General features: G+C 53.7%; 1 protein-coding gene across 3 annotated transcripts in view; it reads left to right on the top strand.

Moving 5' to 3' along the window:
• Positions 1–26,903, top strand: part of PRDM15 (PR/SET domain 15) — a 62,338-nt gene extending 35,435 nt beyond the window's left edge. For all 3 annotated transcript variants that reach the window (XM_042237413.2, XM_060405795.1, XM_027964020.3), the window contains exons 12-24: positions 4,865–5,032; positions 7,590–7,687; positions 9,809–9,940; positions 10,813–10,947; positions 11,638–11,801; positions 12,624–12,703; positions 12,998–13,117; positions 14,669–14,800; positions 16,396–16,479; positions 16,813–16,988; positions 20,744–20,824; positions 22,495–22,704; positions 24,279–26,903. In XM_042237413.2, the coding sequence (XP_042093347.1) occupies positions 4,865–5,032; positions 7,590–7,687; positions 9,809–9,940; positions 10,813–10,947; positions 11,638–11,801; positions 12,624–12,703; positions 12,998–13,117; positions 14,669–14,800; positions 16,396–16,479; positions 16,813–16,988; positions 20,744–20,824; positions 22,495–22,704; positions 24,279–24,755 (2,057 nt within the window). In that variant the 3' untranslated portion in view covers positions 24,756–26,903. The remainder of the gene's footprint in view (positions 1–4,864; positions 5,033–7,589; positions 7,688–9,808; positions 9,941–10,812; positions 10,948–11,637; positions 11,802–12,623; positions 12,704–12,997; positions 13,118–14,668; positions 14,801–16,395; positions 16,480–16,812; positions 16,989–20,743; positions 20,825–22,494; positions 22,705–24,278) is intronic.
• Positions 26,904–27,289: the final 386 nt, after the last annotated feature.

Here is a 27,289-nt window from a genome sequence, read left to right as displayed (position 1 = left end):
TGCTTGTACAGTATGTGAACCGAGAACTTCCAGATGTACAAACTAGATTTAGAAAAGGCAGAGGAACCAGAGATCAAATTGCCAACATATGCTGGATCATAGAAAGAGCAAGGTAATTAAAAAAAAAAATCTACTTCTGCTTCATTGCCTAAGCTAAAGCCTTTGACTGTGTGGATCACAACAAACTGAAGAATATTCTTAATGAGATGGGAATACCAGACTATCTTACCTGTCTCTTATGAAACCTGTATGCAGGTCAAGAAGCAACAGTTAGACCTGGACATGGAGCCACAGACTGGTTCCAAATTGGGAAAGGTGTACATGAAGGCTGTATACTGTCACCCTGCATATTTAACTTCTACGCAGAGTACATCATGTGAAATGCAGGGCTGGATGAAGCACAAGCTGGAATCAAGATTGCCAGGAGAAATATCAATAACCTCAGATATGAAGATGTTACCAGTCTAAAGGCAGAAAGTGAAGAGGAATTAAAAAGCCTCTTGATGAAAGTCAAAGAGGAGATTGAAAAAAGCTGGCTTAAAACTCAGCATTCAAGAAACTAAGATCTTGGCATTCAGCCCTGTCACATGACAAGTAGATGGGGAAACCGTGGAAACAGCGTCAGATTTAATTTTCTTGGGCTCCAGAATCTATGCAGATGGTGATTGCAGCCATGAAATTAAAAGACACTTGCACCTTGGAAGAATAGCTATGACAAACCTAGACAGTGTATTAAAAAGCAGAGAGATTACTTTGCTTACAAAGGTCTGTCTAGTCAAAGCTGTGGTTTTTCCAGTGGTCATGTCTGGATGTGAGAGTTGGAGTATAGAGAAGACTGAGCACCAAAGAATGGATGCATTCAAACCGTGGTGCTGGAGAAGACTCTTGAGAGTCTCTTGGACTGCAAGGAGATCCAACTAGTCTATTCCTAAAGGAAATCAGTCCTGAATATTCATTGAAAGAACTGATGCTGAAGCTGAAGCTCCAGTACTTTGGCCACCTGATGTGAAGAACTGACTCATTGGAAGAGACCCTGATGCTGGGAAAGATTGAAGCCGGAAGCAGAAGGGGACGACAGAAGATGAGATGGTTGGATGGCATCACTGACTCAACCGACATGAGTTTGCACAAACTCTGGGAGATAGTGAAGGACAGAGAAGTCTGGTGTGCTGCAGTTCATAGGGTCGCAAAGAGTGGGACACATGTTAGCCTTAGCAACCAAGCAACAGTCATTTGGGCCTCAGCTGACCTTGGTGCCCAGTGGGACGATGGCGCCCCACGTGGCCATGCTCGGTTCTGCAGGAGCACGCTGGGTGAGTGGAGGGTGATACAGGTCATTTGGTGAGACTGGCTCAAAGCTGAGGAAGAGAAGTTGTCCTTTTTTTATCTTTATTTCTCTGGACACAAATGAAACAGAATGTTTGAAGACAAAGCAGCAGTTGCTACATGTCAGCAGAAAATTCTGTTAAAAGAGACGCTTGTGGTTCTTTGTTATATAGAAGTACCAGAGCAGCAGTGGGTTGAAGTATAATTTCTCTGTAATTTCAAACGTTAGAAGTTTTGAATGGAAAACAAAGGATAAACCGGGAACTGAGCTGATTTGTGTCCTATATATTTGCACCATTATACTTTTGTATAGTACTCACATTAGGAGAATGTATCTTCCATAGGCTGTTAAGTCAGGGATTTGTGTGAGCTTTGAAATGATGATTTCTTGGGCTTTTCTCAAGGTTTTGCTTGGCGGAGCCTGTCCTGGGTGTGAGGAGGCGTAAGTCTAACTCCTGTAAATGGCCCTCATCTGCTCTCAGCCTTTTTGAGGGAGCTAGAGAAGAGCTGAGGTTCACGTCTAGGCCATCGGGCAAGACAGAGCCACCTGGGCTCCCGTGCAGCCAGGCCCCTGGAAATCCTCCATTCTGTCTTCTGCACACCTACCCTTCACCAGAGCCTGCATGTCAAGCTGCACTCCCAGGTTTGCAAGCCTTGGAGTTGCCTGTCCTTGAGACCAAAGAAAGTCCAGAGACAGCGACAGAGACATTACCTTACACGTCAGAAACATAGGTTCTGAAGCCACAGCTGCCTCTGCTATACATACACACATACACACACACACACACACACACACACACACACACCCCATTTCTGGGGGGAGATTGCCTCTGCTGTACACACACCCCCCCCCCCCATTTATAGGGGGAGATTGCCTTCAGGCTGGCTTGTCAGTTACCAGGGAGTCCAGCAGCTGGGCACACCCCTTCCAGCCCCTCAGGTTAACAGCCAGGACCAGCACGAGGGCAGGTGTTTCCCTTGAATGAACTAGCAGGTGGAGTCTTTCTGGCCTAAGGATTAGGACAGTCCCTAGCTGAGACAGAAGGCAAGCGGTTCATGTGAATGGAGGGGAGACAGATGCTGGTCAAGCAGGAGGTGGACATCGAGCTGGAGGATGGCCGTCCCGCGTGGCCTGACCACACACCACGTAATAGGTATTCGTTGTCAGTAGTCTGCATTTCGTCAAAAGATCAGTGTAGACCTCGAGGGCAGCAGGATTATGGGTGGGAGAAGGTTGTCTTTGAGCACCTATCTGGATTCCTGAGCTGGTGACAGGTGGATGCCACACTGGGAAAAGCCGCCCGAGCTGACAGCCTGGCCCGGCAGCTGCTCCAGCTGCACTATCGTGGGGCAGAGGCCACCTCCGTGGGTTGGGAAAGGCTGGAAGTGGGTTGTCTCCATTGGCTGGGAGGGACTCGTTAGGGAGAGAGGGAGCTGAAGTCCAAGGGCTGCACTGCACTTTCCATCTGTCGGGTTCCATCTGGGGCTCATGGGGCCAACCTGCCCAGGAGGGACACTCACCTGTGTGGTTTGGGAGGCCCAGGATGGCTGGGGCCTCCAGTAATCTGATGGGATAGCTCTGTAAGGTGTTGTTCAGTCGTTCACTTGTGTTTGACTCTGCGACCCCATGGACTGCAGCACACTAGGCCTTCCTGTCCTTCACTATTTCCCAGGGTTTGCTCAGACTCATGTACACTGAGTCAGTGATGCCATCCAGCCATCTCATCCTCTATCATCCCCTTCTCCTCCTGCCCTCAATCTTTCCCAGCATCAAGGTCTTTTCCAGTGAGTTGGCTCTTCACATCAGGTGGCCAAAGTGTTGGAGCGTCAGCTTTAGCATGCTGGAAGGTGTGGCCCTTCACTAAGCAGGATGGCAGATGCCCTGGTCTCGGGTCTTGTTCCTAAGAATCAATGCTAGGGAAATCTAGTTGGGGAAAAAAAAAAAAGAAAGTTACCAAGAAATACTAAATTGTCTGCAATATCAAAAATAATGAAGAAAATTGTGATACATGAACTGAGTAGACTATTATGCAGCCATTAAAATAAGTCTGAAAATCTTTGCCTGCTGAGTGCATGTGCTGCACACACTTGCACAAACCCGTGTACAGGGCATTGTGTGGACATGCCTGGGCCTCACGGGGGGCTGCACACTGGGGTCAGGAGAGAAGTTAACTGCTGAGTCTGGAGCTGATTGGGTTGTAACAGTTGAGGGTGCTGCTGGCATCTGAGGCAGGGGAACCAGGGATGCAGCTCAGCACGCAGACCATGGGACAGCCGCCCCCCCCACCCCCGCCATCCCCCTCCACTGTGATCCAGCTCAAGTGTCTGCAGCACACAGGCTGAGATTCTGGGATGGGGGTCCATTGTGAAGCAGAACGAGAACCCCAGTCAGAATCAATGTAGAAAATGAAACTTTAACTCTGGGATTGGTGCACTCAGCACACAATGACTGACCACGGGAAGTGGTCAGTGGGCTGTAACCAAGGGCCCAGAAATGAGTGCGATGCAGAGCATCCTCTGGCCCTTGCTCCGGGGCAGGAAGCACACTGTCGTGCCCATCCACGCAGGTGACATGGGACAGGGCTTCTGGGCTGCAGGAGGGCCAGTGGGTAGCGGGGACTCCCTTCTGGGGCTGGCTTAGGTGACAGACTGGCAGGTACGCGTCCTGGCAGGAGCAGGGTGGGTATGGGGGTTAGGGGATGACATGAGAGGGGGGATCAGGGGACCAGTCTGAGAGGAGAGTGCTGGCTGAGACCTCCTGGCGGAGGCCTGGTGGGCGGGACCAAGGTGGACAGCTGAAGAGAGGCTAGGGCCTCACAGGTCCTCAGATGGCCCCTCTGCTTGCACTCGTGGGGAGCAGATCCTCAGGGCTAGGGGCGTAGGCAGGAGGGCTGAGGGGGTGCCCTGCTTACCTGGAAGGAGAGAGCAGTGTAGGAACTGTCAGAGGCCCTGGTGGGCAGTTTGGCCACCTTTGGGGAGGAACTGGGGGCGAGGCTGGGATACTGGCTGTCAGTATTTCCAGAGGCTTCATTAGGGAAATGGAAGGTATGTCTCCTAAAGGGGCCCTAGGAACAAGGCAATTTCTTTACAGGTGGGAGAAATGGGGGATGTCTATGTGAGATGGGGGAGGAGCCCGTGGAGGAACAGGTGGGAGAGAAGGGGCAGGTGATAGCTGGGCTCTGGGGGAGCAGCGGGGGGTGCTGAGCCTGGGGTGGGGTGGGAGGCAGCTTGTCCGAGGTGGGTGGGGGAAAGCGGGGGTGGGGGCTGCGGTCAGGTTAGCGGCCTCTTGCCTCACTAGGAATCCCCAGATGCTGTAGATGTGTGTCCTGGGGCTGAGGGGATGGGCTGGGCAGTAGCTCTTGTCTGCTCTGCACATGGCTCAGGCCTGGCTGGGCAGGGTGTCTTCTCAGTTCAGGTGGTGGCAGCGGTGCCTTTTCCTGGCTCTGCCCTCCCCCTGGGCATCCCTGCTGGCCCCAGGGGAACGCGCGCTCAGTGTCACACACCTAAAAGCTGCTTCCTTTTCCTACCTCCTCGACAGACGACAAGACGTTCCAGTGTGAGATGTGCTTCCGGTTCTTCTCCACCAATAGCAACCTCTCCAAGCACAAGAAGAAGCACGGGGACAAGAAGTTTGCCTGCGAGGTCTGCAACAAGATGTTCTACCGCAAGGACGTCATGCTCGACCACCAGAGGCGGCACCTGGAAGGTGAGCGCACCTGTGGGCATGGGGTGACGCCACTCCACCCCCGCGGGTGCCTGCTGTAAGGCGCTGCCTGACGGGGATTGGCACAGCCTCAGAGGTCCTGCTGGGAACTGTTGCGTCATGTGTCGGGGGGAACTGGAGCCATCCCGAACACTCCACGGGGTGCTGAACATTCCACGGGGTGCGGGGAGGATATCAGGGAAACTGGACTCTGTGGGACTGAACGTTCTCAGTCACCCAAAAGAGCTTTTCCAAGGAGTTTAATGCTGAGGAAATGCTTCCGATATAAGTAGGGAAAGGACGGGGTATGAAGTGCCACATGGGGTGTGCTTGCAGCCATGTGGGTGGAGCAGAGCGCTGCAGGAGGATGTTGGGGCCATGAGTGACTCCCCCTCATCCGCCTCTGTTTGTCGAGGGGCCCTGATGACCCTTGCCAAGTGCGGTGGGCCTGGGGCTGCCCTTCCTGTGGGGGGCTCACGAGAGGCCAGCACAAGACAAAGGTGCACTTAAGTGGGGTCAGTAACGGGCTGGGATGTGGCAGGGTGATTGAGGGAAGGAGGTAAGACAGGAAGTGAGGTGTGTGTGCGGGGGATCCAGCAGGGCAGACCCGACGGGAAGGCCAGGGCACCAAAGAGAAGAAGACCTGGTTACCTGGGCCACAGGTGTGTCCTGAGCACACACCTCACCTGAGGCTTTCTCCAAGAACCTGCTCTGACAGACCCTCTTTTTAAGTGGCATTTCAACTTTAGTGGCTCAGATGTAAAGAATCCACCTGCGATGCGGGAGACCCAAGTTTGATCCCTGTTTTGGGAAGATCCCTTGGAGGAGGGCATGGCAACCCACTCCAGTATTCTTGCCTGGAGAATCCCCATGGGCAGAGGAGCCTGGTGGGCTACAGTCAGTCCATGGGACACAGAGAGTCGGGCATGACTGAGTAACTAAGCACAGCACAGCACAATCCTAATTTTTATTCTACAGGCCATTGCTCTCTTGCCAACTGGCCTCTGTAAGCAGCACTCACTGAACAGAGCACCTTCTTATTAAAAAAAAAAAAAAATCACTTTATAAAGAATTATGGAGTATATGCCTGTTGGGGGAAAAAGTCAGATAACAAACTCGTACGTGAAGTCTGACCACTGCACACAGCTGTGTCATCGTGGCTTTTAATACATGCCTGATCACGTCCTGCCTCACATTTGCATCCTGCCTTTTTACCTGGCCCTTCCTTACCTGGTTCATAAGCTCCACCACTCCCTCTGTGATCTGGGGCTGCTCCAAGGGCCTGGTGTCCACTTAATGACTAGGTGGCCTTGGGCATGCCCCTGGGCCTATCTCCTCACCATCTGTGCTGGGGATGACCACTGAGCTGAACCGCTGGCCTTGTTGAACTGGACCCTGATTATCAAGCCCCAGGTGGGCCCCTAAGAGCCGCTATTACCTGGAGAAGTCAGATGTTTCCTGACTGATAGATGTGTGGGTTGCAGTATACAACTTTTATCTCACAACGTTTTACAGCTGACACAGCTCAGATCATTTTCCTTGGGAATGAGCGAATACTGTGTGGCTGTTCATGGCCTTCCCTTCTATATGGAAGCGTAAAGCACACCCGCTTCATACCTGCATGCTTTACCCGCTGGGAACTATTTGTCTCCAGGTCACCTTGCCAGCCAAGTTTGAGCCTGGCTCTGTGTTCACATGGTTTATGCAAGAATGCCCCAGAAAGAGGTCAGTGGTTAGTAAGAGACCTTGAGAAGGAACTTCTTTCTTGTTTGTATCCAAAAATTCCTTGTTTTCTGAGAACTCAGTCTGTTTTGATCCCAATTATGAACACTTGGGCTTCCCAGGTAGTGCTAGTGGTAGAGAACCTGCCTGCTAATGCAGGAGGTGTAAGAGGCCAGGGTTTGATCCCTGAGTGGGGAAGATTCCTTGGAGGATAGCAAACCAACCCACTCCAGTATTTTTGCCTGGAGAATCCCATGGACAGAGGATCCTGGCAGGCTACAGTCCATGGGGTTGAACAGGCAGACACTGAAGTGACTGAGCACACACACGTGAACACTTATGCCTTAATTTTTTTTTTTTCCTTACTGTTTACCTTGATCCTGATTGGGCTGATTTAATGTGAAGTAGGAATATTACTATCTTTTTAATAAGTTTTTTTTTTTAATAAGTATGCCCGCCTACTCTCAGCTGCCTCAAAGAATCCTACAGTTGTCTTGAGCCTTTAGGTTGAGCACAAATGCCTTCCTTACCAGTAACGCATTGTGACTCCTCTGCGTTGTAAAACTCGCTGCCCTTGGATTTGCAAGTTTCAGGTGCGGCCGGCATTAAGGAGCTTGTGGCCTGGGCTCCTGTTGCATCGCCCGGGCTCCGTCTCCGAGTGGCAGGTGGCACTAGTGCGTCATGGACAAGAGACCCTGCTGGCTCCTTGGACCCACCCGTGGGCAGCCCTGACCTCCGCTGGCTGGGCGAGCCCCTGGCCGATGGCGGATGTCGGAAGGGACCAGGGCTCCCGTGTGCGGTGCGCGCTGACTCTGACTCTCGCGGGCGGGGGTTTCAGGAGTGCGGCGGGTGAAGAGGGAAGACGTGGAGGCCGGCGGCGGTGAGAACCTGGTGCGCTACAGGAAGGAGCCGTCTGGATGCCCGGTGTGCGGCAAGGTAACACGCATCGGTGCGGGACCCGGGACCCAGCTCACCTTTTCCTATGGGAAACCTCAGAGCTCTACCCACTGCACGCGGGGACTGGTTGAGGGAGAAGGTTTAGGGTCGAGTGGATGCTTGGGTGTCCTGACCCACGGGGTCCCCTCACTCGGTGCTCCAGTCATCTGCTCTCTTGCCGTCGGGGTGGGTCTCCAGTGAAGGAGCTCAGCCTTGTCTCCGCTTGGCTAGGATTTTCCACCGATGCCGCCAGAGTGCGCATGCTCCATCTCCAGTGCGCGGAGCCGGGCGCGTCTAGTGGAGGGGGCTGGACGTTCTAGGTTTACATCTTGGTCAGTGGTGATCCTCCCGCACTATTTCCAAGTGAGACACTGACCCAGCCACAGCCACACACGCCATGCATGTCCATGGATGCTTGTGCCCCAAGTAAGCAGATCAGTGCTGGGGTGTCTGAAATGGCTGTCAGAGAGGCCCAACTGCTCCACAGACCCTAAGCTTCCGGAGTGCACTGACCATCTGAACAGCCCCGGGCCACGTCCAGCAGGGGCATTGATTATCCCTCTGTGGGGAACCCTGTCCAGGTGCTGCCGTCCAGGCCACGTCAGCTTACTATGGGAAATGGTGGTGGTCTTTGTGTATGCACCCCTTGCAGTTGCTCCACCCTTAGACTTGCCTCCCACCACTTGGGAGGCCCAGGCTCTCAGTCCCATAAGCCCACGGGAGCCACGTGGCCCTGAAGCATCGGTGCACCCTCAGCAGACACGAGGTCCAGACAGTGGAAAAGTGAAACCCCAGGCCACTGGGCAGCTGTGATTTGGCCCAGCCTGCTGGCATGTGGCCACATTGCCAGATCTTTTGACCTTTTCAAGAGAAAACGGAAATCCATGTTTTTATGGGAAATTTCCTGATTTTTTTTTTTTTTTCAAACCACAAAGCAAATAGGTCAGCTGGGTTGTGTGGCCCGTGGACCCACGGTGCAGGTCCTGACTCAGTGTGGGTTTAGGGGCTGGAGGGGCAGGGGCAGCTAGTGCCGCAGAATACACACCTGAGCCGAAGTGTCCAGACAGGGGTGGGTGAGGCTGCCCTGTGTCCACGGAGCCTGCCGACCACTGGCTCTGGGCAGTGACAACACCGTGTCCCTCCTGTGTCCTTGGGAGACCCTGTGCACGAACCAGCCAGCTATGTGACTCACACTCAGACACGTTTTATTCTGTGAGATGTTCACTGGATGCTCCCAGAGGGATGCCGGCAACAAAGGAACCTGAATGTCTCCAGAACTGACTTCTTCACTGCCTCCAACTATACCTTGTCTCCAGACTTGCCTGCTTGGAGAGGACAGGTGCTGGGGGACACCCAGGGCCTCTGTCCCTCCCCAGAGATGCTTGTCTTCCTGCTCTGCTGACTCGACTTTCCGCCTGGCCTCCCTGGGCTGTGGTCTCAGGGCTGTCGGCCCCAAGTCACCTGCAGATCTTGAACGGAAATGTCCCTCAAAATCATTTGCCTCTGTTCCTTGTGAACTGTTTTCTCTTTCATTCAGGTTTCGGTCTCTTTCTGAGAACAGCTCTAAGGAGACCTGCTCCTCTGGTTACTTGACCATTAGGGGGAAAGCCATGTGGCCTGAGACTTCAGATCGGGGGGCTCATGGGGGTGGGCTCTGCAGCCACATCTGGATTAGTATTGATTGGGTGAATGGCTGAGTCCTCACACTCATCACTTTAGACAGGAAATACAGAGAATTGAGGGAGGTGATAATTATGCATGAAACAGGGGACACAAACTGTAACTCTGATAACCCACTTTGAGAAGACTGCAGCTGTTTGTGTGACTTACTTTTCTTGGTAGGCCCCATTCCAATGAAATATTTGAGTAAAATTGTGAGCAGAGTAGTTTATGGTGAAGACTAGAGAACGGTTAGTTCTGTATTATAATGTAAGCACCGGTTTAAATGGTTAAATGATCATGATTGCAGCCCCACGCGATTATTTCTCTCGAACACTGAGGATTTGTTGCAACTTATAATTGGGGAAGAAAATACTGCATTTTTGTGCCCGATTATGTTCTCTCAGTGAGGTACTACATGTGTGGTAACAAGCATCTCCGCCCCCGCTCTCCTGCCCACAGGTGTTCTCCTGCAGGAGCAACATGAACAAGCACCTGCTGACCCACGGCGACAAGAAGTACACCTGTGAGATCTGCGGGCGCAAGTTCTTCCGTGTGGACGTGCTCAGGGACCACATCCACGTCCACTTCAAGGTGAGTCATGCGCCTGGCGCGGGGCGCACGGGCGGGGAGGCGGGGCGCACGGGCGGGGAGGCGGGGCGCACGGGCGGGGAGGCGGGGCGCACGGGCGGGGAGGCGGGGCGCACGGGCGGGGAGGCGGGGCGCACGGGCGGGGAGGCGGGGCGCACGGGCGGGGAGGCGGGGCGCACGGGGAGGCGGGGCGCACGGGGAGGCGGGGCGCACGGGGAGGCGGGGCGCACGGGGAGGCGGGGCGCACGGGGAGGCGGGGCGCACGGGGAGGCGGGGCGCACGGGGAGGCGGGGCGCACGGGGAGGCGGGGCGCACGGGGAGGCGGGGCGCACGGGGAGGCGGGGCGCACGGGGAGGCGGGGCGCACGGGGAGGCGGGGCCGGCCCTCGGGGTTTGAGATATCTTTTTGCTGCTCTCCAGGTGAGCTCTCTTGAGTGTTTGCTGCCTTTCACGCCCACCTAAAGGGCTCACGTTAAAAACCTTCCACGCTAGGTTCCTCCTGGAAGAAGACCAAGGATCAGGACAGGGGCTTTTGCTTCCCTCCCTACCTTTGAGGAACGTGAGATGAGATCTTCCCAGTGTGCAGGGTAGTGAGGATTAGGGGTCGCTCTCGGGGGAGAAGTGCCGATCCAGGAAAAAGGAAAGAGTGGTAGGGGCCCAAGTGAGAATGGAGAACACGCCCTCCGGGCGTCGTCCGGCTCAGGCACTGGTCTTGGGAGCTCCAGCTCTGGCATGCAGAGTCGTCTGAACGCAAGCAGGACCTAATGGTGGGGTGTTTCAGGTGACCCGAGGATAGTTTCTGCACCTAGTGTACAGGCCACCGGTTAAAGCTTCTGCCAAGCACATTAGAAGCAGAGCACGGTGATTGTCTTGCAGGACATCGCGCTGATGGATGACCACCAGAGAGAGGAGTTTATTGGCAAGATTGGGATCTCCTCAGAAGAAAACGATGACCATTCAGACGAGAGTGCAGACTCAGAGCCTCACAAGTACAGCTGCAAAAGGTGTCAGGTAACCGGACCACGGCTGCCGAGTGCTCGGGGTAGCAGGGCTGCTGGCCCACAGAGGCTCAGGCATGGGTGGGGGCCCTCACAGACGTCCTGGAAGGCACCCTGGGGCTCGTTGCTTCTCCAGGATGATGGTTGTGGGCCTTATCACCACCACAGGGACCACCGTGTCAGAACCAGTCTGGTCCACACGGTGCCTGTGTGGCTGACCAGCATGGGCCTGTGCGCCGGGGCTTCTCTCCTTGGCTGTGCCCTTGCACACAGCAGAGGGCCTTGCTTAGAAGCTGGGAGTGCGGGGGGAGGTTTCTATATCCAGCAATTGGTAGACCCTGCGGTTTCACGAAGTAGGTCCCTGTTCCTCTGGGGCACCCGCACCTGGCCCTGTACTTGTCAGGACCTTTGGGCGTGGGGGAGATGGGGTCGGTTGAACGCAGAGGAGAGGATTTCTGGAAGCTGCCTTGGGGGGTGGGGGACAGGACCTGCTGTAAGAGTTACAGGAGGACCTGAGGTCCGCCTCTTACAGCACCCCCTGCTTCGCGGGTTTGCCCGGCACCGGCCCTGCCCCTTGGAATTCTGCTCTGCTGCGTGGAGGCGGGTTCTCCCCCTGTGCCTGGGGCGCCTGCGTGGAGGCGGCGCATCGTTAGCCGGGGAGGGGTGGGCTGCGTGCGCAGGTAAACAGCGTGTGCATCCGCAGCTCACCTTCGGCCGCGGGAAGGAGTACCTGAAGCACATCATGGAGGTGCACAAGGAGAAGGGCTACGGCTGCAGCATCTGCCACCGGCGTTTCGCCCTGAAGGCCACCTACCACGCCCACATGGTCATCCACCGCGAGAACCTGCCCGACCCCAACGTGCAGAAGTGAGGATCCCGGGACTCTAGGGTGGAGGGAGGGCTGGCTTCCCGCAGAGGGGTGATGAGCACAGAGCAACTTGTCTCCTCGGAGAGGCCTGGGCCGGCCTGGGGGATGCCCTGGCCTTGCTCCTTCCTTGGTCATCAGCTCGCACAGTCTCTGGGACCCACAGCAGTGGGCGGCATTGCAGACCTGCCTACATAAAACCAGAGACCCTTTTCCCCAGAGTAATTGGGGTTTGTGAACATCAGCTCCCCCATCTAGCTGCAGCCAGTAATCAGTACTGCGTGTCTGGGTGACTCAGGCTACAGCCTTGTTTAGAGCCAAGTCCTCCACTGGGGCTGCGACACGGCGGCCTGAACAACAGTGGCGTGTTGTGTCGATGCTGAGGCCGAGCTCTGGGTCCCCCTGTGGCCATGGGAGAGGGTCAGCCCCAGCTCTCTCCTTGGCGTCAGGGTGTGTCTTCGTGGCCTTCCTGCTACGCTTGTCTCTGTGTCCCTGCTTCGCTTGTCTCTGTGTCCCTGCTTGAAAGGATACCAGTTACTGGGTTAGGGCCCTTCCAGTGACCTCATCTTTAATTTGAGGACCTCTGCAGAGACCCCCATCTCCAGGCTTAGCCATGTTCTGAGGTGCAGAGTCAGGATGCCAGCGTGTGAACTTCAAGGGGGACAACTCAACCCAGATGTAGGCTGAAGTCTCGGGCCCGTTGTCACCCCCACAGCACCTTTTTTCTTTTCACCCCACCTGCTGATAAAGGCGCTTATGCAAGTGCACTCTGAGTGCCGGTCCACCGAGGCTGTGTGCCGTCCTGAGCCTGTGTCTCTTTTCAGGTACATCCACCCCTGTGAGATCTGCGGGCGGATCTTCAACAGCATCGGGAACCTGGAGCGGCACAAACTGATCCACACAGGTAGCCAGGCCTGAGAGGACACAGTGCCGGAGGGCGAGGCCCCTCTGCGTGCTTCCTGCCCCAGGGGGTCATCCTCGTCTCCAGGCTGGTCCTTCTCCATCCATACTTGCTGCTCCTCCCAGCTCAGCCCCTCCTTGCCCAGTTCCCCTCTGGGTCCTTGCAGAGGCCAAGGAGGGAGGGCTCCAGCTGCAAGGGGTGGGTGGAGGGGATGTGCTTCTTCCCGATGCTGCCCTCTTGCAGTGACCTTGGGTCAGGATTCCCTGCGGTGACAGCCTGCCGTGTGTTTGCTTGTAGGTGTGAAAAGCCACGCCTGTGAGCAGTGTGGGAAGTCCTTTGCCAGGAAGGACATGCTGAAGGAGCACATGCGTGTCCATGACAACATCCGGGAGTATCTGTGTGCGGAGTGTGGGAAAGGTGAGGGCAGGTGCGGGCCTGGCCGTCATCCAGAAGGGGCAGCAGGCCAAGTGGGAGTTGGGGGTTGCCCAGACCTGAGTCATCTACTCAAGAAAGATAAGACCTGGAGTATTTAACTGCGGGTCAAGAAGAAAAATCAGTCAAAGGCGGGGGATAAAACCAAGGCATAGGTAAGCTGTTTTAAGAGTAGGGAGATGGTGCAGTGTGACTGTGTGATGTATAGAATACCCTCAGAATCACCATGTGGCCTCAGTGGAGGTGCAGAACCCTCAGCTGCTTACAAGGACCAGCTGTGTATTAAGACTGACTTTCTGTGGCCGGTGATGACGATGACCTTTATTTTAATCGGGTGAAATTAGTTCAATGAACCTGTTAGTAAAATAGCTCATATTGCTAAGTATAACCAGAAGGAGAGAATCCCAGTCCATGGTAAAAATTTAACCCATTTCTGTTTAAAAAGAAACCAAAACTTGAGGAAGGCTTGGAGCTGTAGATCTTCGGTGGTTTCAAATGGCTGCCAGTGCTGTGTATGGTGGAAGAGCAGCAGGGCCACCCTCCTTCAGATACAGGACAAATCAAGTTTGTCTTGATTTAAAAGTTTGTCTTGATGCCATTAGCATCTTTTAAAAATTTAATATTTTATGAAGTTTTTATTTTTCCTTGATTTTTAAAATTAATCAGGAAAATATAAAGCAAACACAAATGTCCCATAATTCTACTCACTGGCTCAACCCCTATTAGCCTCGTAAAATAAGATTACATGTAGAAGATTAACCAGAGAAGAGCAGAAAGTGAGAAGCTGCTCACCCCAGGCAGCTCCAGTCCCCCTCCCCAGAGGCGAGAGTTTCTTGTCTGTTCTCGAGTAACCATGTGCAGCAGTGTAGATTGTTCTACTGAAAAAGTAACACAAGCACCTAACCAAAAAAAGTTTATTTTTAAATAACTGGAATGGTTACGCAAAATAGTTTTTCCCACCTCAGACCGTAGTTATGTGCTTCCAGAGCAGCATGTAAATGTTGCACAAAGTCGTTTCTAGAAGTTTCTGCCCATGTCTTAGCCCTGGCTGTAGTGGGTGGAGCCCCAGCCCCATTCCCACCGGCCTGGAGGGGACAGGTGTGGTGGGCCCTGCCCCTAGGTGGCCAGGGACAAACACAGCTGAACCCTGAGTGCTGCTCAGTGGGCCTGGCCGGATGGGGAGGGGTGCCCAGGGCAGGTACTATGGTCTGTTCTCCCATCTTATACTGCATACATTTCCTGGGGGTGGGCATGGGTGCTTGTGGGTGGGCATGGGCACTCAGAGTGGGGCATGGGCTCTCGGGGTGGAGTGGGGGTGGGACATGGGCACTGGAGGTGGGGCGTGGGGGAAAGGAAGGACATGGGGATGGGGACAAGGACCCTTGGGGCAGGACATGGGCATTGAGGGCAGGGGGTGAGCGGGATGTGGGGGGCAGGGCATGGGCACTGGGTGGGGGGTCGGCAGGCATGGGTGCTGGGGGCGAGGTGTGGGGTTGTGGGCCTGGGCGGCTCCCGAGGTGGGGCTCTGTCCTGCAGGCATGAAGACCAAGCACGCGCTGCGCCACCACATGAAGCTGCACAAGGGCATCAAGGAGTACGAGTGCAGGGAGTGCCACCGCAAGTTCGCGCAGAAGGTCAACATGCTCAAGCACTACAAGAGGCACACCGGTGAGTCCGTGGTGCTCCCGTTTAGAGAGACCAGCCCGCTGGTGAGAAACAGCTCGAGCAGAGCCGCCACTGCTTCACAGGGTCTTTAGTTCCCAACAGGCCCCCAGCTTTCTGGTCGAGCTTTGCTGCTACTGCTGCTAAGTCACTTCAGTTGTGTCCGACTCTGTGGGACCCCATAGACTGTAGCCCACTAGGCTCCCCCATCCCTGGGATTCTCCAAGCAAGAACACTGGAGTGGGTTGCCATTTCCTTCTCCAATGCATGAAAGTGAAACTGAAGTAGCTCAGTCCTGTCCAACTCTTAGCGACCCCACGGACTGCAGCCTACCAGGCTGCTCCATCCATGGGATATTCCAGGCAAGAGTATTGGAGTGGGGTGCCATTGCCTTCTCTGCTGGTCAAGCTTTAGGAAGCTGGATAAGTAGCCGATTTCCCAGAAGCTCCCCCATCCCAGCAACAAGCCCCCTGCGTCCTGCTTGCCGCCCTCAATGCCTTCGGCGCCCTTCCTCCCACTCAGCTAGGAGAAACCATCAGACAAGGACCTGATGTGTGTGTGTGCATGATCGTCATGTCATCTGGACAGGAAGCTGGACCACCTTAAGTGTCTGTCAGCAGGGCAGAGGCTGAATTGTGGTGTGTCCACCTTAAAGGACAGTGCATCCTTCACATGATGAGATATGCATGTTAGCTTTCATCAGTGTTCGTGAGCTCATTTGTTATAAACAGTTGTCTATCAGTAAACGTGTTTAAGACAGAATCAGATCGACGGCAGAATGAGAGACGGTCCTCCCTGGGTGGTGGAGCTGTGTGTGAAGTTTCTAGTAGGAGCGTCTGGTTGGTTCATATCTTCTCTAAAATGGACTTGAGTCTTGCCACTGCCTGGCCCAGTTGTGTGCCCACCTCTCTCACTGCCCCCAGGCCTGGCCAGGCCACCACACAGGTCTGCTTTGGGTCCACCTGGAATGCCAGCCCCCAGGGCGCTGGGCTTTCACAAAAGCATGCCGCTCTCCTTTTCCTGGGAAAGTCCATCCATTTCTTGCTTCTCCTTTTCTGGGAAGCACTCGCCTCCTGGGACTGGGTCCTGCACCTCCCTGGGGGGTCTCACAACTCTCCACCCACTGGGGTATAGTGGCCTCTGTCCCTCTTGCCTCCAGGAGCCACGTGAACATGGGGTCCCGAATACCAGGGGCCCAGCAAATACAGGACCGAGATAAGCAGGCTTGAAAGTCACTTGCCTTGCTTTACATTTAGGGCAAATGTTTATTTAAGAGGCAGAGGGCCCACCTTTTTTGTCAGCTTGGGGAGTGCAACAGTCTTGATGGCTCGATGCTTCCATATTACCAGGTTCCAGGCGGGCAGGGTGACCACCCCAGACCGAGTTACTGATCTGAACACTCAGACACCTGCAGTAGGATGGTTTTCAAGCCACAGTTTGCCTGTTGAGTGGGGGAATGAAGGCTTACTGTCTTGTCATCTCTGGGTAACTTACAGCCCCCACAGTCTTTACAAATAAAGAAACGTGTCATGGACAAGACTAATGCTGTATACAGTTAAAACACTCGTGAAACGTGAAGTTAAACGTGCCTTTTCCCGCAGGGATTAAAGATTTCATGTGCGAACTGTGCGGAAAAACATTCAGTGAGAGAAACACAATGGAGACGCACAAGCTCATCCACACGGGTAAGCGGGGGCGCCTGGGGACCGGCTGGCTGCTGTGGTCTCTGCTGGGGCCTTCTGGGTGTGCAGGGTGTGAAGAGCTTGGCTATGAGGCTCTATGTGGACTTTTTCAGAATATCTGGCACTATTGTGCCTTAATGCTGGCCCCTTGCCCGCTAAAATTCAGCCACAAAACTTTCAAATATTCATGCTCGCCTTATCAGGCTGTGATTGAAGCATTCCTGGGTGGGAGGAGGGTCTTTCCAAGGCCTGACCTCGGGGTGGGTAACTCAGTCCTCAACCTAGAGGCTGACCCCCTCACCACCCGCGCTCGTCTCTCCCCGTGTGCGCGGGCAGTGGGCAAGCAGTGGACGTGCTCCGTGTGCGACAAGAAGTACGTCACTGAGTACATGCTACAGAAGCACGTGCAGCTCACCCACGACAAGGTGGAGGCGCAGAGCTGCCAGCTGTGTGGGACCAAGGTGTCCACCAGGGCCTCCATGAGCAGACACATGCGGCGCAAGCACCCTGAGGTGAGCGCGCACCAGGCGGGGCTGCCGTGTCCCAGGCAGGCCCGGCGCCTCTGTCCTCGGTCCCCTGTCTTCCCCCGCTCCGAGACCCCACCACGCAGGGTCACCACCCCTGGGATTCCCCTGGGCTCCCCTCTGCCTGCGGGTAGGAGTCACTGAATGGATGCGTGAATAGAAGAGCCCCAAATGGGTTTTTGCTGAAGTAATCGATTACTCCCTCCCTGGAATTACAGCAGGACAGGGGTGCTACCCTTCCTCTCCCCCATTCCTCCCTTTAGAGTAGCTAAAAAACGTGCAGAACCAGGGGCTCCGCATGGTGTTGGGGGCTGCTTAGAAAGTGGGCCTGAGGACTGAGACGGAGAAAGTATATCCAGGAAGGTAGGTGGACCCTGACACCCCGGTGCTAAAGGCAGGTCCAGGGGCATTGAGTAAGTCATTGTGTTTGAAAAAGCAGTAAACTGAAAACAAAACTAGAGGCTTTATAAGCGCAAAAGCAGTGAAAATTTTGAACAAACGATTTGACTCAGTAAGCAACCTAACATTTAGAGTTTCTGGGGGTCAAGAGAACATGCAAAGGGCAAACTGAAAAATGCATCAGTATCGTTAACAGATACTGGCTGTTAATAGTAAAGATAGCACGCTTTCCACAAGAATAACGGAGAACCCCCTGTGTCTGGGGAGAGGAGATTCACAAAAGGAAGTACATGTGGTTGAGATACGAGAGAAAGCCTTTAATAGTAGAAGGTGCCATCCTTCCTCCATTGAATTAGTGGAGGTTCTGGGATTCAGAATGACTGGAATTGCACCCAGTTCCAGGACTGGAAGCTGAGGTTAAAGCGTCTGCCTGCAATGCAAGAGACCAGGGTTTGATCCCTGGGTTGGGGAGATCCTCTGGAGAAGGAAATGGCAACCCACTCCAGTACTCTTGCCTGGAAAATCCTATAGACGGAGGAGCCTGGTAGGCTACAGACCATGGGGTTGCAAAGAGTCGGACATGACTGAGCGACTTTACTTTCACTTTTCCACGATGTGCACAATTGCATGTCCTCCTGAGGGTAGTGTGACCATCTCCCAGTGTTTTAACAAATGACTCTTTGGACCGCTGGGTGTCCAGCCAGAGGAACGCCACTGTGTTAGTGGTAGTTCAGTGATGTGCGTGACTGTAACGTAGTTGCAGAGAGTTCTGAGTAAGATTGTGAGTGCTCATTGTAAGAAGGCAGTATACACCTTGCACAGGCTACAGGTGCCCCCTGTCAGCATGTCATGTCAGCATGTCATTCACATTGTGTGTCTACAGGATGCTCACCTGTGTAACATAGACAAGGTGGTGAAGCAGGAAAGGGAGAAAGCATTGCACTGTGGTCTTCTGGCACCGAAGTTTTGGTTCTTTCTTATCTGTGTGTTTTTCTCTGTTTTAAATAGTTGCCTCTGATGAACATGGGTTACTTTTGGAATTACAAAAGCACCTTCTGCTTCATTTGGGTGATAAGTTCGTCTTTTTCTCCCATCACCTCGCCATGTCCTCCACAGCCCGTGCAGGTCCCTGACCCGCGGACCCCCGGCTCTTTCCGATTAGCACGAGGAACTGGGATCCCACCAGCTTTGCTCCCTTCACTCCAGCCTTTCCACCTAGTGGCCTGCTGGCGTCTCCACCTAGAGAAACAAAGTTGGGAGCAGGAGCCTGACGTGTCAGCATCTATCTGGCTGCCCAGTGTCAGTGGGGCCCCCTTTAGGTGTTGGGGCCCAGGGCAGGCACTGCAGGCTCCCCCGGGGGCTCATGGTGGGTGGGAGTGAGTGATTTCTTGGCACGTGGGTGTCTGTAGCTCCGTGCACTAATGGTGTGCACAGCGGTTTTTGCCCATGGCACGTGTGATGCCTGCTGCTGGGTGCAGGGGCCTTGCGGACACGGAGTGGCTCGGCAGACGTTTTCCTCTGGTTAACGATCACTTGCCTCATGTGTCCATCTGCACGGCCACCTCTTGGCACCTCTTCTTCTCAAGCCCACCTCACTGGGCTGCAGAGTGCTCTGGAGGGGCCCCCAGCAGGCTCGGGCTCCTCTGTCGGGGCTCTCTTCTCAGTCCCTTCTGTCTCAGGCACTTTAGCTTCTCTCCCCTGGGCTGCTTTCCTTGGATCCTTTGATGTTTCTCTGTTGTGTGTTCAAACAAAGTGCCTGCGGGGATGAGCACTGTTGACCAGCTGGAACGGGGGCGCCCCGTCCTCTTGGACCTGAGGGTCTAGGGTGGTAGATGGAAGGAGGGGAAGGATGCAGACATGTCACACACAGGAGAGCAGAGGGACCGGAGGAAACGTCCCCAGACTGCAGGAGTAAGGCAGGGGAGGCTCTGCTGTGGTGAGGGCACCGCCCACGGCCAGGCTGTGCAGGTGTGCTGGGCGCAGACTCGGGCGTGAGGGTCTGGTGAAGGCTGGCCAGCGTGTTAGGGTGTTAAGCATAAACTGCTTTCACATATTCAGGATCTTTCAGAATTGATGCTGTTTTGTGATTTCCCACTTACAGTCTTTCCCTTTGAATGAGTGTTACATTGAGGAAAATGCAAACACAAAAAGTGTTTTTCACCTGTGGTCTAATCTCCTAACGAGAGTAAAGTCAGTAAGTGCTGCTCTGGTTGGTCTCTGTGGCTTCCAGATGGTGTGACGAGGACACTGATGATGCCGTTGGTGATGATGGAGATGGTGGTGGCAGTGATGGGGTGGTGATGGTGACTGACAGCCTTGGAGGTGGTGTGGCGGGAGAGAGCAGTCAGTGGCCTCCAGCTGCACTGACTCAGCTTTGCAGCCTCAGTCACGCTTGGGTTCTTGCCACCCCGTCACAGAGGACTGCCTTGCTGGCCACCCTCTCAGAGGGTGCCCTGTCCTGGATGGTCTTGGATCCTAAGCCCAGAAATACAGTGGTCGGTCATCTTTCTTAAATAAGCCACACCCATGATATATAGCCTGTAGTTTTATTCTTAATTTATTTTGGAACAAAAAAGGGAAGATGCTTGCAAAGGCTTTTGACTGCAGAGCCATTTGGACAGACTGCCGTGCTCTCCCTGGTTGTGTTTAGTTTTCCCACAGCCGCCTCCGTCCCTTAGCAGCTCCCCGTCACAGCCTCCCTCCCAGGTGTCCTTCGTGCTCTCTGCGCCACCTGTGACTTGTTCACGTAGGTGACCACAGTCACCTGTATAGCCAGCGTCAGTGGGGTGTGGACCAGGTTCGGGGTGAGGGAGGAGCCGTGTAAACCTCGAGTGTGTGTCCCGGTGTGAGAGTCTGCTTCCTGCTGAGGACAGGCCGGTGAGGCTCGTGGGGGCGCGCAGGTAGGAAAGTAAGGTGTGTTACGTGTACACGTCTCTCGGCAGCTCATTGTGGGATGGGTTTGCCATACTGTGTCTCTTCTGCTCTGCTCTTAGTGAGAGATACTGAGATTGAGTGAGGACACACTTCCTGAGAGAGGGGACAGCGTGGACAGGAAGGGAAGCAGAGTCTCCACCTGGGGCAGTGGACAGTGCGATGATGCACAGACGGGCGAGGGGACACCCCCGTGTGTGGAAACGCAGCAGACACTTGAGAGGGGACCTGGGAGGAGGGAAGGAGAGCCGGGCAGGACTCTGGATCCCAGGCTTCTGAGTGCCGAGCAGGGCCGGTGGGCGCCCGGGGGCCTGTGAAGGAGATGGCTCAGCAGCCGTGTGTCTGGCCCCACCCGCCCTGGGCTGGCCTTCAGGCACCGTGTCCTGGGCTCACGGCCCTGCGCCCCCTCCTAGGTCCTGGCCGTGAGGATTGACGACCTGGACCACCTCCCGGAGACCACCACCATCGACGCTTCCTCCATCGGCATCGTCCAGGTGAGCCCGGAGCACATGGGGCGGGTCGTCTCACCTAAGGAGCCCAGCAGGTGTCAGGAGCGGCCTTTGGGGAAACCCCCATGTGTACACTCATTTCCCTCTGTTTTGTTAATTGGTCGTCAAGGTAGCTCAGACAGTAAAGCATCTGTCTGCCTACAGTGCGGGAGACCCAGGTTCGATCCCTGGGTCGGGAAGATCCCCTGGAGAAGGAGATGGCACCCCACTCCAGTATTCTTGCCTGGAAAATCCCATGGACTGAGAAGCCTGGTAGGCTACAGTCCATGGGTCACTAAGAGTCAGACACGACTGAGCGACTTCACTTTCCAGGAGCCTTCTAGTTTCTGTGAACGTTTCTAGAATTTAAGTTTTCTGAAAACAGATGTGTGTCTTTTTAGAGAATAGATTGTTTATTGAGACTGAGTTCCCCCAGAGAAAACAGTAAAGTGTGTGTGTGTACGCACATGCAGAGAGAGTTAGATTTATTTAAGGAGTTGGCTCGCTCAGCTGTGGGTCTGGCAGGTCCAGAGTCTGCCGGGAGGGCTGGAGGCTGGACGCCTAGGAGGAGCTGATGCTGGAGGCAAAATTCCCTCATCTTCTGGGAACTTTGTCGGCTCTCCAGGCCTTTACCTGACTGGTCCAGGCCCATCCCCATTTCAGAAGGTGCTGTTTTATTCACCACCTACTGGCTTCAGTGTTAATAATATCTGGAAAACACCTTCAGGATAGCATCTGGACTGGTGTTTGACCACATGACTGGGCGTCCCAACCTAGCAAAGATGATGCTTTAGTTAATCATCACAAGTATCACCCAGAAGAGCTTAGTGTGATTAGACTGTTATAAGCAAAATAACCTTAAACGTATTAGGTGAACTTTCAAAAGGGATTTGTAGTCAGTACCTCTATATAAAGGTTTTCTCTTATTTTGAAGGGAACATTTCATGCTCAGTTACTTTAAAATCTCATTTTCCCATCTCTGTTTTGCAGCAGAGCTTTGAGCGCAGTGCTCAGTGGCTGGGTTGCGCTGAACAGCCAGGCCCGAGGCCCAGGACCACATCCACCCCTGACATGGGCAGTCCCTTGTGGCCATGGGGTCTGTCTGCCACTGGGTGGGACCACACCTCATGGGATGGCACTGAGGACAGGACGGGTGGTGGGTGACCGGGGCAGAGAGCCCTTCGGGCCACCACTGCCCAGCGGCCTCTGTGATCCTGGGCTGGGCCAGCTGTGGGTCAGCAGGAGGGAAAGAAGTATGCTGGGCACCCATCTGCAGTCACCGTTACCGCTGGGCCCTTATTTGCTGTCCCTAAAAACCACAACCACACGGTTCTTGCAGTCAGACTCATCCTTGATCCAAGATTATGTCTACAGTGAACCTATGTCAGCCTGGGGCAGAGAGCCCAATGTGAAAGCCTTTGCAGCCTCAGGCAGAGCTCAACAGGGCTGAAACGGGGGCTCAAAATCTCTGTTTTCAGATATATTTCTATTTCAGCACAAAGTATGATTTGTACCCAACTTCCCTCACTTTAAAGAAAAGCAGCGGGAACTTGTTCCCATCCCTAGACGTGCACATTAGCAGATGGGCCTGGTAACCTGGTGTCTGGAGATGGTGCCAGGCCACCTCGGGGGCACGGCGCACTGACCTGCCATTGTCTCACCTTCCGCTCCTGCAGCCTGAGCTGAGTCTGGAGCAGGAGGAGCTGGCCGAAGGGAAGCACGTGAAAGCCACCAGAAGAGCTCCCAAGAGGAAGCAGAAGCCGGAGGAGGAGGCCGGGGCCACGGGGCCTGAGGACGCCACCTTCAGCGAGTTCTCAGAGAAGGAGGGCACGTTCTCGGGCGCTGTTGGGGATGAGACGGACTCGGCCGTGCAGAGCATCCAGCAGGTGACGGTTGTGCGGAGTCCGGCCCGGGTGCGGGGGACTGGCCTGTTACCCTTCCCCCCGTGGGGACTTGGACCCTGACTGCTGTCAGCCTGTGCCCTGTTTCCCCGTGAGCGTTTCCCAGTGCAGACCCAGAGGTCACCGCCATCGTGGTGAAAAGCAGCTGAACCCCCACGGTTGGGAACTGGCTGGGACCAGTTTGGGAGGTTCTCAGGGGCCTGAGTGTGCTGGTCAGGCAGGGGGACCCGACCCTGCAGAGCAGGGGGTGTGTCCAGCCGCTGCTTTTAGCCAGAACTTCCCCTTTGCCGACCCTTCCCTGCCTGGGTTTCAAGGCCCCCAGCTCTCTGTCTGCGTGTGTTGGACGCCGCACCTCTCTTGAGTGGCCCTGGTCATCCTGGTTGCAAGGGTTCCTGTGTTTCTCTGGTCTTTTGTCCCTCTTTGTGGGGAGAGCGCCGCTGTCTGTTTTGTTTGTTAGCTCTTGGCACTGCACTCGGGTTTGTTGTCCTTCTGAGCTCTGCAGTGTGTTAAGAGGCAACGAAGAATGTTCTCGTGATCGTTGTTGGTCAGTTGCTGAGTCATATCTGATTCATTGTGAATCAGATATGACTTCCCTGTTCTTCAGAGTTTGCTCAAACTCATGTTCCTTGAATCGGTGATGCCATCCAACTATCTCATTCTCATTGTCGTCCCGTTCTCCTCCTGCCCTCAATCTTTCTCAGCATCAGGGTCTTTTCCAATGAGTCAGCTCTTCACATCAGATGGCCAAAATATTGAAGCTTCCGCTTTAGCCTCAGTCCTTCCAGTGACTAGTCAGGGTTGATTTCCTTTAGGATTGACTGGTTTGCTCTTGCAGTCCAAGGGACTCTCAAGAGTCTTATCCAACACCATAATTCAAAAGCATCAATTCTTTAGCGCTCAGCCTTCATGATCCAACTCTCACATCCATACTACAGGAAACACCATAGCTTTGACTAGATGGACCTTTGTTGGCAAAGTAACGTCTCTGCTTTTTAACACACTGTCTAGATTTGTCACGGCTTTTCTTCCAAGGAGCAAGCATCTTTTAGTTTCACCTTCTGCAGTCACCATCCACAGTGATTTTGGAGCCCAAGAAAATAAAATCTGTCACCGCTTCTACTTTTTCCCTATCTGTTTGCCATGAAGTGATGGGATCAGATGCCATGATCTTAGTATTGAATGCTGAGTTTTAAGCCAGCTTTTTCACTCTCCTCTTTCACCCTCATCAAGAGGCTCTTGAGTCCCTCTTCACTTCAGCTTCTCTCGTGATTACTGTTCTGTTTTTTTTCTCGACACTGAAATCATTTATTGCTCAGTTCCAACTGATGGTCTCAGTGATCATATCTGTATCTCGTTTCTCTTTTTCCCTGGAATTCTGTTTCCAGGAAACACTAGCGTGGTTTAGTCTTTCACCAGCACGTTTCACCTCCTTCCCTTGGGCCGAGCGTGAGATGATCCCCGCGTCACGGGGGATCCTCCGCAAAGCACAGCACAGGAAGCTGCTCTTGTTCTCAGTTCTTGAGAAACTAAAGGACGCGTGTCGTGCGTGACTCTTCCAGGTGGTGGTGACTCTGGGCGACCCCAACGTGACCACCCCGTCCAGCTCCGTCGGCCTGACCAACATCACCGTGACCCCCATCACCACCACGGCCGGGACCCAGTTTACCAACCTCCAGCCGGTGGCCGTCGGGCACCTGACCACTCCGGAACGCCAGCTCCAGCTGGACAACTCCATCCTGACTGTGACCTTTGACACCGTCAGCGGCTCCGCCATGCTGCACAACCGCCAGAACGACCTCCAGATCCACCCGCAGCCGGAAACCTCGAACCCTCAATCTGTGGCCCACTTCATCAACCTGACCACCCTGGTCAACTCCATCACCCCCCTGGGGAACCAGCTGGGCGAGCAGCACCCGCTCACGTGGCGGGCGGTGCCCCAGACAGACGGGCCGCCCCCACCACCACCGGCCCCCGCCCCGCAGGCCGCCCAGCCCTCAGTGCCGGCCGAGCAGCAGCCACAGATGTACAGCTACTGAGGCGGCTTGCAGAGACCAGGGAGAGAGCCACAGATGGGGGTTTGTTTTCACTTGAGATTTGCTGGCTAGATACCAAACAGAAAAGCAAACACATTATTGCAGTGTAAGTGAGGTTGACTTAGCTTTTGCAGAATTCTCTCCAAATGCCCCCAGAACCATGGCAGTATGGCAGCTGAACTCAGAAGTGAGCCTGGGCAGGCCAGTTGTCCGCGGGAGCAGCCCCCTGCCTTCCGCCGGATAAGGCGGGCCCCCAGGCCTCCCTCCCAGAGCTGGAGGGACTCGAGGTTTGGAAAAGGGAAGTGGTTTGTTTGCTTGCTTGTTCCCTTCAGGGCTCAGCTGCTGTGTTAAAATGTAGCAACGTGCTGGGCAGGAACAGAGTTTTCTCCTGGCTCCGGGACTTTGAACAGATAGAAGTTCAAGTCACATTTACCTTCTTTGAAATTCCAGTTGAGTTGTCCTTGGCTGAAACCACGTGGGAAGCTGCCCTGTGGGGTGACGCCCCTGCTCTTGCCTTCCATTGGTCACAGGCAAGCGGTCACATGAGGTCGCTCAGCAAGGTGTCTTAGTAATAGGGTTCCTGAATGGATTTTCGGTATGGTTCTTTTTTTAAACTTTACCTAGAGCATATCTCGCGTGTTCAAAACTGCAGAGACCACGTTCTTCTCTGTTTTCCTTTGACGCGCGATATCATTTGCACTGTAGGCCTATGTCCAGCTTACATAGCTGCCCCAACGCTGGAGTTGCTGTTAACATGCATCAAGAGGGCCTCCTGCTGGCCCTTCTGGAGGCTCCCTGGAGCCGTCTCAGGACTCTGCCATCCAAATGTATTTATTGTGGCTGAGACTCAGCTAGAGTCCCCTGAACTGGAGAACAGGGAAGAAATTCATGTCTTTTTTCTGTTTAAACTCTAATTCCAAAGGTTGATGTGTTTCAAGACCAGTTTTCTATAAAAATGTTGAATGAACTTTGCTCCTTATGGGGAAAAGGGGTAGGTTTTTTCTGAAATACAGAGGTAGCGCTGTCCTGCCAAGTAGTATGAAAGCAGAAAAGGTCATTAGCTGAGCAGTAGAAGCATCAGCGCCCCGAATGAATGAATGAATGAATGAATGAATTGCTGAGTGACAGCTCACACGTGTGCACCCATTTCAGGGGTGGTGGGTGAGGCTCAGGGCCACCGAGGTGGTGGCCAGCAGCCAGTCCTCTGGCTGCCCAGCCAGCGAGACAAAGAGGCAGGTGAAGAAGCTTGAGTGAGGCCTTTGCGCTGTCCAAAAAGAAAAGATAACGGTTGCTTTGCTTTGTCTCAATCGCTCTTTGTGCTCCTGTGTTAGTTGGGAGACCTTCAGTAAAGAGGGAGTAAATGAGACAGGCTCACCTGATGGCTGCCAGTGCGGCTGCGGGTGATCAGTCACGCCAAAGGCAGCGTTCTCAGCACTTCACGTAGTTCTAAGTCACAGGATGTTGAGGAGAGGGCTAGGTTTTGATGTGTGCAATACAGGCCTTCGTGAACTAAGCTCATCACCCATGCAGCATGTGAAAGGGGGCTGCAGAATTCACCCTCCACACCCAGCTCCTCCCTAACTCCCAGCTTGCACCTCTCCATTGAATTTGTCGTGGGCGATTATTTGACTTTTAATTTATGATAATTATTTTTATGTTATTTATGTATATAATTAACTGCTTTATACGTAATAGTTTCATCAAATGAACTTGGGCTAGGGGTGATAATATTTTCTAAGCATTCTCTCTGGTCTCCAAATGTAAGTGGTCCAGGTGTCTGTGGAGTCATCAAGCACGCCAAGGTCCCTAAGTTATTTTTTTAAACATCACTGACCATTTCCTTTTGCACTTGCAGAAGATAAAGGACAAATGACCAAGGAAAAAAACCCAGATGTGATTGAACACCCGCTATCATTTATCTTTTATTCCTCTTCCCTATGAAATAAAGGCCTTTTAAATCACAATTTTATTTTTTTAAGAAAAGTTGTTTTTGTGACTAGGATAAGAATGCATCGTATGTTTTTAAAGAACCTAATTTAGGTTGTGTGGCCCCGGTGTACTTACCATTGTTCATTTAAATACACAGATGTGTAATAATACTTCTTGTTACAATAAGTGAAAACTCGAAATAAAAATCAGATTTACTCCTGAGTTTTCTGTAGAAATATTTGTTCTAATAGGATCACTGTCTGAAGCAAAATAGATTTGTGCTATTGTAAAATAGTTACTATGAGTTTCTATATAAAAAACTGGGGAGCAAAAAACCTCCTCGGCCCAGAGTCATCAGCTCTAGACTATTGTACGCAAATGGACAAGGCAATGGCACCCCACTCCAGTACTCTTGCCTGGAAAATCCCGTGGACGGAGGAGCCTGATAGGCTGCAGTCCATGGGGTGGCTAAGAGTCGGACACGACTGAGCAACTTCACTTTCACTTTTCACTTTCATGCACTGGAGAAGGAAATGGCAACCCACTCCAGTGTTCTTGCCTGGAGAATCCCAGGGACGGCGGAGGCTGGTGGGCTGCCGTCTATGGGG

The sequence above is a fragment of the Ovis aries genome, chromosome 1 (assembly GCF_016772045.2).
Source record: "Ovis aries strain OAR_USU_Benz2616 breed Rambouillet chromosome 1, ARS-UI_Ramb_v3.0, whole genome shotgun sequence".
Lineage (NCBI taxonomy): Eukaryota > Metazoa > Chordata > Mammalia > Artiodactyla > Bovidae > Ovis > Ovis aries.
Note: the sequence above shows the minus strand (reverse complement) of the source record. Positions and strands in the feature narration are given on the sequence as shown.